We start from the raw sequence: 13,567 nt of genomic DNA on the forward strand, positions 1-13,567 counted from the left end.
TAAAAGTTATAAAATTTATATTTTTAAATATTATTTTTGCACCAGTCGCGCTATATCATGTTTCTATCTATGTGATTGGAATTTGGCAGAATGAGCCGATATGATTAGTACGGATCAAAAATTTTTATCAGTGTGAAAAAAAGAGGGTTGATTGTTTTGGTTTTATTACACATCGGGTCGTATAAAAACAATCCACTGAATTCCTCCTTTTGCTCCTCAACTTATAGGGTATTAGCAGTCGTTTCTAGTTGTTGTTTTTCTCCCAAGAGTGAGTTATTATGCGTTATTTACCCGTCCCCCACTAAAAGGGTTGAGCTTAGATAAATAGTATTAGCTAACCCAACCTGATATAAATAAATATATATTTTTAAATTTTAATTATAAAAATATAAAAATAATAATATAAATATTTTAGGTTAAATTTTACTATTAGTCTATATACTTTACGAATGTTATGGATTTTCAATCAAATTTAGCCGATAAATTTATTTATTTAGTCATTTAGGTGAAAGGGTCACAAAAAAAAATCAAATTGCAAAAAAAAAAATTGCACAATGCGTAAATATTGAGGGTTAACTTTTTTTAGAATTAAGACTAAATTAACATAATTTATAAATATTAATAGTTAAAATTACTATTATGCCAATTTTAAAAGTTGCCATCGTTACCCATCTGATGTCAAAAAAAGATAAAATTGAATAGTTAAGTGATCATTTTATAACTTTTCATAGTTAGATGACAAAAAGAATACTAATAAATGGGTGACTAATCTTGTAATTTACCCTTTTTATTTTTATGTTGAACTGTGAAATGGGCTTTTGGGCCGGTCGAACCAGGCCAAAAAAGCCTGAAGATATTTTGAATCGGGCCAATGCCCGACCCAACCTGGCCTATGAACAGCTAATAAGAGCTATATAAAAAGGCAGAATTTTGAACTTTCCTTTGGCCATAAGGTAAAGCTTGTTGAATGTTAAGTAATTAATATTCCACACGCTTTTGCCTTTAAGAGTTATTTGACATTCAAAAAACCGGTCTTTTTTTCATTTTCATCTATTTCTGGCCTTTGATCCCACCCTCCAAATCTCTAGTTTTCTATAATCCTGTTTGGAAACTAAGAAAAAGTTTAAAATTTTCACTGGGGATGCAATTCCACTGAAAAAAATTAAAACAGCCAGAAAAGAAGATAGAGAAATGTATAGCAATTTCAAAGAACAAGCGATAGAGTACGTGAAGCAAGCTGTACATGAAGACAATGAAGGGAATTACAGTAAAGCTTTCCCTTTATACATGAACGCCCTCGAGTATTTCAAGACCCATCTGAAATACGAGAAGAACCCTAAGATCAGGGAAGCGATTACCCAGAGATTCACCGAGTATTTGCGTCGCGCTGAGGAGATCCGTGCCGTTCTTGATGAAGGTGGGCCAGGACCGGCTTCTAATGGGGATGCTGCTGTTGCTACGCGTCCGAAAAGTAAGCCCAAGAACGGTGGTGGCGGAGGTGAAGGCGGTGATGGAGGGGAGGATCCGGACCAGGCTAAGTTGAGATCTGGGCTTAATTCGGCTATTATTAGGGAAAAACCTAATGTTAAGTGGAATGATGTGGCTGGGTTAGAAAGTGCTAAACAGGCTTTGCAAGAAGCTGTTATTTTGCCTGTCAAGTTTCCTCAGTTTTTTACTGGTTAGGCTCTTTTATTTTAATTGCCTTTTTTTTAGGATAATTTTGGGTTTACAGCTTAAAATTGATGACTTAAGCTGGATTTTGGTAATTGATAGTGGATTAGTGAAATGGGGTTATTGTTTATTGTTAAACTATGTAGGAATTTTATGGGTTTACAGCTTAAAATTGGTGAGTTTTGCTGGATTTTAGTAATTGCTAGTGGATCAATGAAATGGGGTGATCATTGATTGTTAAACCATGGAGGAATTTTATGAGTTTACAGCTTAAAATCGGTGGTTTTAGCTGGATTTTAGTAATTGATAATGGGTTAATGAAATGGGGTTATTGTTGATGGTTAAACTATGTAGGAAATTTGTGGGTTTACAGCTTAAAAATTGATGGTTTCAGCTGGATTTTAGTAATTGCTAGTGGATTAATGAAATGGGGTTATTGGTAATTGTTAAACAATGGAGGAAATTTATGGGTTTACAGCTTAAAATTGGTGGTTTTAGCTGGATTTTAGTATTTTCTAGTGGATTAATGAAATGGGGTGATTGTTGATTGTTAAACAATGGAAGAAATTTATGGGTTTACAGCTTAAAATTGGCGGCTTTTAGTTTTTGCTAGTGGATAATGAAATGGGGTAATTGTTGATTAAATTATGGAGGAAATTTATGGGTTTATAGCTTAAAACTGGTTGTTTTAGCTGGATTTTAGTATTTGCTAGTGGATTAATAAAATGGAGTGATTATTGATTGTTAAAACTTAAAAATATGGAGGAATTGTATGGTTTTATGGTTACGTTTTTGCATTTTAAGGTCGTATGGGTTTTATAGCTTCTTGCAACACATAATGTGGCAAACGACCTATATGACATAGCCTTCCTAACATTTGCTTGCTGTCTCTTTTAGTGTCACTTTTTATTGCTAGAAGCCTTTTAGCTATCACAGATTCTACCTCCTTTGAACAACATTGCCATTTTAATCACAAAAATAAAATGGTTTGTAACTTAAAAAAAAAAGGCAAAACATATACTCAAATTCATTTGCTACCTATCTGAAAATTTTGCTCTTATGGAGTTAATCAAAGTAATGTAGGGGATTAGTGGAGGCTCGGTCTTCAACCGGCCCATATATTATTTACATTTTTTAGTATTGATATCTTTGGGTATCTTATTGGCCTTGCTATGATTTTAGTTGGTATGATTGAACTACTATGGTTTCGTGTTTGTTTGAACTGTATTACGGAGTTGTGATGCAGAAACAATCTAACTGAACTGTACATAGAACCAAATATGTACTCTCCTTTTAGCTGCTTTTTTCGCAGTTCTAGTCATTGTCATTGCAACATTACATATTCAGGGATATAATTGGATTAATTTTGTTAAAGTTTTCCAATTCGTTCTCTTTTAGGAAAGAGAAGGCCATGGAGAGCTTTTCTGTTGTACGGACCACCGGGGACTGGGAAGTCATACTTGGCCAAGGCTGTTGCAACTGAAGCAGACTCTACGTTCTTTAGGTAATATATTGTTTGTCACTTATATGACCTCTTTGCCGGTAAAGTCATGAAAATTTGTTTCCTAGGCTTATATATAAAAATTATAAGTTTGACTTTCTGGCGCGTGTTTGGTTATCTTTTCTAACATTTTTGCGGTCATTAATCATCTATACAGCTTTGCTCCATTTACGTGCCTGTATTAAGGTTTTTGCTTGTTTCTCATTTAAGATTTAATCCCTTTTCCGCTTCTTTTTCTGCTAGTATTTCTTCATCTGACCTTGTGTCGAAGTGGATGGGGGAAAGTGAAAAGCTGGTTTCAAACCTTTTTCAGATGGCTCGTGATAGTGCTCCATCCATCATATTCATTGATGAAATAGATTCCTTGTGTGGTCAACGTGGTGAGGGCAATGAGAGTGAAGCATCTAGACGTATCAAAACCGAACTTCTCGTGCAGATGCAGGTATTACATGACGGTGCTCGTACCCTATTTTGGTCTGTGCTAGATTGAAAAATAGATATATGACTCCTTCGTAGATTTCTAGCTTAGGGAATGAACTTTTCACCTTGTGGTTTTATGCTTTAGGGTGTCGGACATACTGATCAGAAAGTCTTAGTGCTTGCGGCAACGAATACTCCCTATGCACTCGATCAGGTAAAGGAGAACATTAAAATATAATTTGGGTAAAACCATACCTAAGGTCACTAAACTATTAGTAAATGTATGTTTTGGTCACTCAACTTCCATAAGTTACAAAATGACCACTGAATTATTCGAAAGTTCTCATTTAAGTAACCGAGTGGTTAAAATTATTGTTGTAATGGCTTTCTTTTTGTTATCGATAGGTACTAATCCACCATACTGATCGTCGAATCGTCACTAGGAGCTTGCTAGTTGAACATAAAAAAAAAAAAAGCCTAGTGACTTGAATAAAACTTTCGAATAATTTACTGACCATTTTGTAATTTTTTAAAGTTGAATGACCAAAACGTAAACTTACTAGTATTTTGTTGACATGGTGTGTAGTTTACCCATATAATCTTCATATATGCATCTCAATTCAGCAGGTATAGGTTTCTGTTGCTAATCAATTGTCCCTATAGGCTATTCGCCGGCGTTTTGATAAGCGTATTTACATTCCTCTTCCAGATTTGAAGGCTCGACAACATATGTTCAAAGTACTCAACCTTTTCCCTATATTTGTCCTTCAAATCATTGAGATAAAAAGTTCGTCGTTTAGTCTTTGATCACTTTTGTTGTTTTCACACGGATGTGTTGTTTGGCTAAATAAATTTACAACAGGTGCATTTAGGTGATACTCCTCATAACTTGACCGAAAGTGATTTTGAGAACTTAGCTCGCCGAACAGAGGGGTTTTCAGGTTCGGACATATCAGTTTGTGTAAGTGAAAAAATCCGTTCTCCAAATTCCGTCTTGTCAGCCAGTCTTACTATGAAGGGCCATTACCTTAGTAGCTCATTGTTGTGCATATTTTACTTTATATTGTGGCAGGTTAAGGATGTTCTTTTCGAACCCGTTCGTAAAACCCAGGATGCCATGTTTTTCTACAAGACACCTGAGGATATGTGGATGCCTTGTGGACCTAGGCAACCGTCTGCTGTCCAAATTACCATGCAGGAATTGGCAGCCAAAGGACACGCAGCACAGGTACGAAGTCACTTGTGATTAACAAATATGAAAAACAAATTTGGTCATTTGTAACATTTGAAATGATTGAAGTTTTTTTTTTCCCCGTTGATTAAATGTCTATGCAGATTCTTCCACCACCTATTTCGAGATCAGATTTCGACAAGGTGCTTGCAAGACAGAGGCCGACAGTGAGCAAAGGCGATCTCGAGGTCCATGAGAGATTTACAAAAGAGTTTGGAGAGGAAGGTTGATGGATTTGTATGCAACTGTGACATTGACCTACACAGTTGTGAGTGCATTCACTGTGATTTGTAATTTTATTTATTTAACTGCTGGGGTCATCACTGGAAATTGTCTCTATTCTTTTAACTTCACCAGGCTGTATTCATATAGGATGAACAGATTACATTTCATTGAATTGATGTTTTTTTCTTGGTTTAAATAAGACCCTCTTCTTCCTTCTTGCTTAGTCCCTGAATTTGGCAGTTTTTCTCACCTTGATCCTGAACTTTTTTTCATCCAATCTAAGTTTCCCATGAATTTGGATTTTTTTAAAGAGTGATGACTGGCATTGTCTTCAGTACTCATCACTTAATTTTTTTTAAAAAAGATTTTTTTTTATTTTTTAAATTTTATTTAAATTTTTAAACTTTTCAGGGATACTTTTGTATAATATCAGTGTTACATTATCATGCTTTAATGGCACTTAAAAAAATTGTCAAGTTCTGGGAGTAATGGGGACTCAAAAAAAGTTTATGGACTGAAATGGAAATCGTTGATAAGTTCAGGGATTATTGCATTACTTTTTGTATAATATTCTGATTTTTTAAATGAAATGTTTTATTTTTCAGGTAGCCAAGGAAGGGAAACTTTGTTGGGGGGTGTTTTCCATTTTTGGAAGGAAAGTCTGGCAATTTTAGAATTATAAAATTTTGAGAGGATTAGAATTAAATTATAAATTTCTAGAAAGATAAAAATATAATTTTATTATACTAACTTATAAATTTACTATTTAAAAGATAATTTAATTGCAATTTGTTATTTTTATTTAAATTTATTAATATAGTATATAAAATATTTATATAATTTTGAAAGTAGCAATTAAGCTAAAGTAATGAAATCTAGTCTGATTCAATGGCCAATTTTAATCAATAATTGATTTATATAAATTTTAATATATTTAATTATGTTTGTATTATATTTTTATGTATTGAATTATTTATTTGCATAAAATATTTAGGTAAACTCATTAAATTATTAAATTATTTTATCATTCTACTTAAAAATAAAAAGAAGAAATATATTAGTTAAATTTGATTGAAAATCTGAAAAAAAATAGAAATACTAAAAATTCAAGATAATTATCATCATACTCATTCTTTTAAAAATAACTTTAAATGCTACAAAGAAAAACAAAATTGTAAAAATAGATTAAATTATACAATGTGTAAATGTTAAGAGTTAAATTTTTTAGAATCAAGACTAAATTGATATTATTTATAAATGTTGATGATTAATATTGTTATTATGTCAATTTTAAAAATTGTCACTGTGAATTGTTCAATGACATAAAAGATAATATTGAATAGTTGAATGATCATTTTGTAATTTTTTATAGTTGAATGACTAAAATGAAATTTATTAATAGTTGAATGATTATTAGTATAATTTAACATTATAATTTTTGAAACTAAAGAAAAATATTAAAGATTCAAAATTTTTAAATTATAAAAAAGGTAAGAGGTAAACATAACTAACTTTTTATATTCTGTTTTGAGACAAACAATGTATATTAAAATAAATAAAATAAATAAATAAAATCTATTTAATTCTTTAAATAAAATCTTTTAAAACACTCTCTCTTTTGTTTTTTCAGTCTCCAAAATCCAAATCTAAGAGAACCCTTTTTCTCACAAATCTTGTAGGAAAGATTTTTGACCTTTAAAGGACCAAATATTATCCCCCCCTTTTTTTTTCTTTCCTTTAAAGATCCCTACTTAGTTTTTTTTTTCTTTTTTGTTATCGAAAATTAGGGCTTTTCTTCTTACCAAAAAAGAAAATAAACCCTACCTTAATTAGCAAATTAAGCTTTGGTAAAAAAAAACCTTTTATTTCTATTTTTTTAAATCTCTGGTTTTTTTTTTTTTTTCACTACACTTCGAACTTTTGCTTCTTCTTTACTTCTAAGCACTTCAAAAACCCTAAAATTCAACATTTTCCCATCTGGGTCATTTTTTTTTCATAAAACAAGGTAAAGTTTCCTTTTTATTTTCTCGGGTTTTCTTTATATGAATTGGGTTTTAGGTACTAAGGAACTTTAAGGCTTTAATTTTGAGTTGTGGGTTTTTTTTTTTTTTTGAAAAAGAAAATGCTATGAACTTTACTACCATTTGTTCTAGTTTTCACCAACCATAGTGAAAAAAAGAGAGTGGAAATTGAAAAGAGTACTGTGAAGTAGCAAAAGAAAGAGGGTAAAAAAAATGATTGCTGAGAAACCAAGTTGGGTTAGGCATGAAGGAATGCAGATTTTCTCCATTGATATTCAACCTGGTGGTCTTAGGTTTGCTACTGGTGGAGGTGACCATAAGGTAAAATTTCCCTTCTTAAATCTTTATATATATATATATATATCTTTTGGCTTTAGTTTAGTTACTGCTGTAAGTAACCACAGTTGCAAATTTTTCCTATGCATAGCATTTTACAATGTTATATGTCCATAGATTATTTAATTTTGTTCATGAGCAGCAGCTCTTGTAAGTTGATATGTAATTTGATATGTGTATATATATATTCTCTTTTGGCTCTTGGTTTAGTTTTTTACTGCTGTAAGTGACCAAAGTTGCAAATTTTTCCTACGCATAGCATTTTACAGTGTTATATGGCCATAGATTGATGAATAGCATCTTCTGATAGTGGATATGTAATTTGATATGTGTAATTCTATTTGATATGTATATATAGGTTAGAGTATGGAACATGGAATCTGTTGGCAGGAATTTGGGAAAGGATGAATCTACATTGAGGCTTCTTGCAACTTTGCGTGATCATTTCGGGTCGGTGAACTGCGTTAGGTGGGCTAAGCACGGTCGGTTCGTTGCGTCAGGGTCTGATGATCAAGCGATTCTAATTCATGAGAGAAAGCCTGGTTCCGGGACGACCGAGTTCGGTAGTGGGGAGCCCCCGGATGTTGAGAACTGGAAAGTTGCGATGACGTTGAGGGGACACACTGCGGATGTGGTAATGATATTGTTTTCTGTGTTGGGATGTATAGGATATAGAGATCGACAAGATTATTGTGCTGTGGTTCGTGTTGATTGATGGTAAAAGTACCATGAAAGCCCTTGTACTAGGAGTTGGATTGCATTTTTGCCTAAACTACTTAAAAAATGAGCAAATTAGTCCCTGTATGTAGATCAAAGAGCAAACTGGTTCTCTTGTTAAAAATTTTATCCATTTCTATTGTTAAAAACAGTTTGCTCTTTAATAGAAATGGATGAAATTGTTAATAGAAAATACCAGTTTGCTTTTTAATTCAACATACAGGGACTAATATGCTCAATTTTTTGAGTAAAAGGGGTAAAATGCAATTTGACTCCTAGTTCGAGGGACCCTATGGTACCTTTACCATTAATCCACTTTTTTCATTCTTGAAAAAGCATGTTGTTTTGCATTGAAATTCGGTCTTTGCATGTCCTTTAGTTTAATGTAGCGGTGTCTGATAAGCACGGGATATTGTCTAACTGGTAAATTTCTTTTATATTGAGCTTGAAGTAGGTAGATCTTAATTGGTCGCCTGATGACTCGATGTTGGCTAGTGGGAGTTTGGACAACACTATCCACGTATGGAATATGAGTAACGGTATCTGCACGGCTGTGCTTAGGGGTCATTCTAGTCTGGTTAAAGGAGTTGCCTGGGATCCCATTGGGTCCTTCATAGCGAGCCAATCTGATGACAAGACCGTTATTATATGGCGAACAAGTGACTGGAGTCTTGCCCATAGAACAGAGGGCCACTGGGCAAAATCAGTACGTTTTTTTGTATCGATATAATTTTGTTGTCTTAAAACATTCTGTTTCCTTTTCTGACTGAGACATGTTCTTTTCAGCTGGGATCTACATTTTTCAGGCGGCTTGGATGGTCACCTTGTGGTCATTTCATAACTACCACTCATGGTTACCAAAAGCCAAGGCATTCCGCACCTGTTCTTGAGAGAGGGGAATGGGCTGCAACGTTTGACTTCTTAGGCCACAATGCACCGGTTATCGTAGTGAAGTTTAATCACTCAATGTTCAAAAGAAATTCAGCCAATTCGCAGGAAGCGAAAGCCACTCCTGTTGGCTGGGTGAACGGAGCTGCTAAGATTGGCGGGAAAGAATCACAGCCATATAATGTAATTGCAATTGGGAGTCAGGACCGCACTATAACTGTATGGACAACTGCAAGTCCTCGCCCACTCTTTGTTGCCAAGCATTTCTTTGGTCAAAGTGTTGTGGATTTATCATGGTAAAGATTTTCGTTTTAGTGGAAGATTTTTTTTTTTCATCATTGAACTACAAGTTGGTAGATATTTCTCCGTATGTCATTTTATCTTTATCCGTTAATAGTGATCTCTTTCCATAAACAGGAGCCCCGATGGCTATTCTCTCTTTGCTTGTTCATTGGATGGAACTGTGGCTACTTTCCATTTCGAAGTGAAAGAACTGGGCCACAGGTTAAGTGATGCCGAACTTGATGAGTTAAAGAGGAGTCGTTATGGTGATGTAAGAGGTCGACAGGCAAATTTGGCAGAGAGCCCGGCACAGTTATTGCTCGAAGCTGCTTCAGCCAAGCAAACCACTAGTAAGAAAGTAGCTTTGGATGTTCAGCAGAATCAGATACCTGTAAAATCATCTCTTGACTTGGGGGTAACAAACAAAAGTTCCAAGCCACCAAACAATGATGGAAAGAAGAGTGGGCTTTCCGCTAGTGATGGATTAACTAAACCGGTGACGTCTGCTCGGGTTACTAGCCCTGTAAAACAAAGAGAATACAGACGTGCTGATGGTAGAAAGAGAATCATTCCCGAAGCCGTCGGCGTTCCTACTCAGCAGGAGAATATTAGCGGCGGTGCTCAGTCTCAAGCATTAGATTTCCCTGTTGCATCATCTGATCCCCGAAAAAATGATAACGGCATAGTTCCTGCTGATGGTGGTTTGAGAGAAGCTACTAGCAGGGGAACCGTTGGCAAAAATTTTGACTTAAAGGAGTGCTCAGGGGTTACTGCTCGGGCTACTATTACTGACAGTCTGGTTATTGAAAAAGTTTCTGCTGGCCAAGATCATAGTATCAATGTAGAACAGTCTGGAAGCTTGAAACCATCAGGTTCCACCACCGGCTCTACCAAATCTCTCTCGATTAGGGTATTTGACGAAAAAGAAGGGAATGATTTGACTCCGGTTTGCTTGGAAGCGTGTCCCAAGGAACATGCTGTGACCGACATTGTTGGTGCGGGAAATGCATGTATGACTAAAGAAACAGCAATCATCTGCACAAGAGGGGGTCAAACACTTTGGTCTGATCGTATATCAGGAAAAGTTTCGGTCTTAGCCGGAAATGCAAACTTTTGGGCTGTCGGATGTGAAGATGGGTGTTTACAGGTAAGAAAAAACTCTCTATCCTAACCAGGCAGAATTTATGTTTCTTTTTTGCCAGGACGTGTGTTATTGTAGTTTTGTATTGGCACTTGCATGTGCTTCTATGATGTAAAAGTACCATGGAGGGTCCTATACGAGGAATCAGATTGCATTTTGCCCCTTCTACTAAAAAATAGGCAAATTAGTCCCTGTACATTGAATCAAAGAGCAAACTGCTCATTTTTGTTAAAAATCCAACTATTTGTACTGTTAAAAACTAGTGTGGCTAATGAAATAACCTGAAAGTCACATGTTTACCTTATGCTGACGTACAAGGACCAGTTTTTACCAGTAGAATTAGATGAAAATTTTAACTTAAGAACTTGCTTGCTCTTTGATCTACTGTACAATGATTAATTTGCTCGTTTTTTGAGTAGCGGGGGTAAAATGGAATCCGACTCTTAGTACAAAGGCCTCCATGGTACTTTTACTGCTTCTATGATATAATATCTATCAAATCATTTCAATGAGATTTTGTAATTTGTTTGGCAAATGTACCGTAAGTATTTTTTGCTTATGTTTTTGAAGGTTTATACAAAGTGTGGAAGACGTGCATTGCCGACCATGATGATGGGATCTGCTGCAACCTTTATAGATTGCGACGAGAGCTGGAAATTATTATTGGTGACGAGGAAAGGATCTTTGTATTTATGGGATCTCCTGAATAGGAATTGTCTCCTCCGTGATTCATTGGCATCTCTAATCACTTTGGACCATAACTCGTCTACAAAAGGTACATGCACTTCATATGATCTTGGTAGATTTGTTACTTAGTGGTACTTGGTCGACAACTCATAACATCTTACATTTTTATAACTCTTTTCAGGCACAATCAAAGTTATATCAGTGAAGTTGTCGAAATCTGGTTTTCCTCTCGTTGTTTTGGCCACTCGGCATGCGTTTCTCTTTGACACGAGTCTAATGTGTTGGCTGAGGGTCGCTGATGACTGCTTCCCGGCATCAAATTTTGCTAGTTCTTGGAATTTGGGTTCAACTCAGACTGGTGAGCTGGCCTCGCTGCAGGTGGATGTAAGGAAATATTTGGCCAGAAAACCGGGCTGGAGTAGGTTTGTCGCTAACGACCTCTTGCCCTATAATCCTAAAGCAATACCAGATTTGGTGCCAAGTCAATGTTTGACAACTTTTCTCCGTGGCGTGAATGCTTAAGAAATAATAATTCCCGGTTTTTAATTAAAGAACTTTTTAACTGTTTTGGTTGTAGAATTTCACCCATGATTATGTGTTGCAACAGGGTAACCGATGATGGAGTACAAACGCGTGCTCATTTAGAAGCTCAATTGGCATCGTCTTTGGCTCTGAAATCCCCAAACGAATACCGCCAGAGCCTTCTTTCCTACATACGCTTCCTTGCAAGGTTGGCTTTTTCCCCCTGCAAAACTCATGTACCTTCCTTGGTATTGGCTTATATGCTCTTTTCGTTACAATTCATTATGCAAAACTTGTAGTAGGTGCATCGTTATGTATTTCTGCAGAATAACGTTCTCTTTGGTTATTGTAACGGTAGCATAAAAATTAGTCGTTGACAAATTATACATGCTCTTGTGTTTGTAGAGAAGCGGATGAGTCTCGATTACGAGAAGTCTGCGAAAGTTTTCTTGGTCCACCAACCGGAATGGCTTCCGATTCCAAGAACCCTGCTTGGGATGCATATGTGCTCGTAAGTCTTTCATCCTGACCTCTTATATATACCATCCATTGATTTTCAGTGCATCCTTTTATCACATGACTCCAATAAAATATCCTTTCCTGGAACCTCGGGATACTTCCCGTAACCTTTCTAAAATCTTTGCAGGGAATGAAAAAGCACAAACTTTTAAGAGAAGACATTCTTCCAGCAATGGCATCGAATAGGAAAGTCCAACGATTACTTAACGAGTTCATGGATCTCCTCTCCGAATATGCAAGTATCGAAAATAACTTAGACCAAAGAGACCCATCTCCACTGACCGTATCTCAACCAGAGATTGACCCGATGGACTCCAACCCTGCAACCTGCCAAACGGATACTGTTGAGCCAACAACAGATAAGAAGGAAAACCCGTCCCCCGGTATAATAGATCAAATGGATTCTATTCTATCGAATCAAGTAAACTCGGGTACCAAATCTTCCGATCAAGTAAATCAAGCTCCAACAATAGAAGATCCTGCTGGTTCATAATGCAAATACTAACTAATGGTGTTAAAAACTTAGAATAGGGGACTGCACTGGTATATATATATCCCTTTGCTTGATGGTTTAATGCTTGAAACTGAACCATCATATGTATCTTTTTTTCTCTTTGATCTTCTTTGTGCATCTAACTATAGAATTTCACTTGTTAGTGTTAAGAGTTGAGTTTTCTTTTTTTTTCTTTTTCTTTTTCTTTTTCATGTTATTGATAGAAACCATTAATCCTTTGTACACTTGAGCTTTGATATTAATAGAATCCTGTCTTTTTAAGTCTCAAGTTTGATGATTTGTTCAAAAAATAACTTAAAATAATTTAAACTTATATCATAGTTTTGAAATGATCAAAATTTTAAATGATATAATAAAAAAATTTGAACTTTAGATGGACATTAACGCTAATCTATTTTGATCAAGATTGTTTAAACTAAATTGGATTGGATGAGTGGATTGAGAATCAATTAAGATACTAGTTTAGAGGAGGACACTGAATTGATTAACTTGAGAACCAGTATAAACCAGTTGAATCAGATAAAAAATCGATTGAACCGAGCGATTGTTACGATTGAATCGGATTTTTAATATATATTTTTTATTTTTAATAATTTATTTAATCGAATTAGAGAAATTATCCGGTCAAATCAATGAACCAATAACTTGATTGATTTAACCACCAATTCAATTCTAAAATCTTGATCTTCATCGATGTATATATGCTGAATATCCTTAAAAGTCGGTACGAGTTTATATTTAATCTCTTCAAAATTAAATTTATGTAATTACAAAGTAATATAATGGTACCCTTAAGAAAATTATGATTCAATCCCTCGTCCCCGAAACAATTTTCATACTTCGCCCGAGAAATTCTGATGATAATAAATCCAACTCAATTATGTTAGGTACG

At 35.0% G+C, this 13,567-nt stretch overlaps 2 protein-coding genes across 6 annotated transcripts; both read left to right on the forward strand.

Moving 5' to 3' along the window:
* Positions 1-938: 938 nt before the first annotated feature.
* On the forward strand, positions 939-5,849 carry LOC108465169 (protein SUPPRESSOR OF K(+) TRANSPORT GROWTH DEFECT 1-like). Of its 2 annotated transcripts, XM_053018301.1 has the most exons (9): positions 939-1,678; positions 3,070-3,175; positions 3,416-3,614; positions 3,738-3,806; positions 4,256-4,330; positions 4,455-4,553; positions 4,665-4,820; positions 4,928-5,091; positions 5,654-5,849. In XM_053018301.1, exons 1-8 carry the CDS (start codon positions 1,192-1,194, stop codon positions 5,051-5,053), a joined length of 1,317 nt encoding a protein of 438 aa, XP_052874261.1. In that variant the 5' UTR covers positions 939-1,191; the 3' UTR covers positions 5,054-5,091; positions 5,654-5,849. The 2 variants fall into 2 exon arrangements, with proteins under 2 accessions (XP_052874261.1, XP_017620981.1); XM_017765492.2 differs by lacking the exon at positions 5,654-5,849 and having other exon boundaries at positions 4,928-5,247.
* An 830-nt stretch (positions 5,850-6,679) lies between these two features.
* On the forward strand, positions 6,680-12,943 carry LOC108465185 (protein HIRA-like). Of its 4 annotated transcripts, none has more exons than XM_053018013.1 (11): positions 6,771-7,053; positions 7,168-7,390; positions 7,764-8,039; positions 8,577-8,828; positions 8,909-9,306; positions 9,428-10,439; positions 11,004-11,208; positions 11,302-11,542; positions 11,728-11,850; positions 12,048-12,153; positions 12,289-12,943. In XM_053018013.1, the coding sequence occupies exons 2-11, from the start codon at positions 7,283-7,285 to the stop codon at positions 12,652-12,654; spliced, it is 3,087 nt and encodes a 1,028-aa protein (XP_052873973.1). In that variant the 5' UTR covers positions 6,771-7,053; positions 7,168-7,282; the 3' UTR covers positions 12,655-12,943. The 4 variants fall into 4 exon arrangements, with proteins under 4 accessions (XP_017620997.2, XP_052873973.1, XP_052873974.1 ...); XM_053018014.1 differs by having other exon boundaries at positions 7,202-7,390; XM_017765508.2 differs by having other exon boundaries at positions 6,680-7,390.
* The last annotated feature ends 624 nt before the right edge of the window (positions 12,944-13,567 follow it).

Source organism: Gossypium arboreum, chromosome 8, assembly GCF_025698485.1.
Source record: "Gossypium arboreum isolate Shixiya-1 chromosome 8, ASM2569848v2, whole genome shotgun sequence".
NCBI classification, from domain to species: Eukaryota; Viridiplantae; Streptophyta; class Magnoliopsida; order Malvales; family Malvaceae; genus Gossypium; species Gossypium arboreum.

Excerpts from the sequence above, each read along its gene's own strand:
- LOC108465169 (XM_053018301.1), top strand. The coding sequence starts at position 1,192 with ATGTATAGCAATTTCAAAGAACAAGCGATAGAGTACGTGAAGCAAGCT. Across the intron at positions 3,615-3,737 it reads AACTTCTCGTGCAGATGCAG|GGTGTCGGACATACTGATCA; the intron begins GTATTACATGAC and ends TTTATGCTTTAG. Across the intron at positions 4,821-4,927 it reads CCAAAGGACACGCAGCACAG|ATTCTTCCACCACCTATTTC; the intron begins GTACGAAGTCAC and ends ATGTCTATGCAG.
- LOC108465185 (XM_017765508.2), top strand. The coding sequence starts at position 7,283 with ATGATTGCTGAGAAACCAAGTTGGGTTAGGCATGAAGGAATGCAGATT. Across the intron at positions 8,040-8,576 it reads GGGGACACACTGCGGATGTG|GTAGATCTTAATTGGTCGCC; the intron begins GTAATGATATTG and ends AGCTTGAAGTAG. Across the intron at positions 8,829-8,908 it reads AGGGCCACTGGGCAAAATCA|CTGGGATCTACATTTTTCAG; the intron begins GTACGTTTTTTT and ends TGTTCTTTTCAG.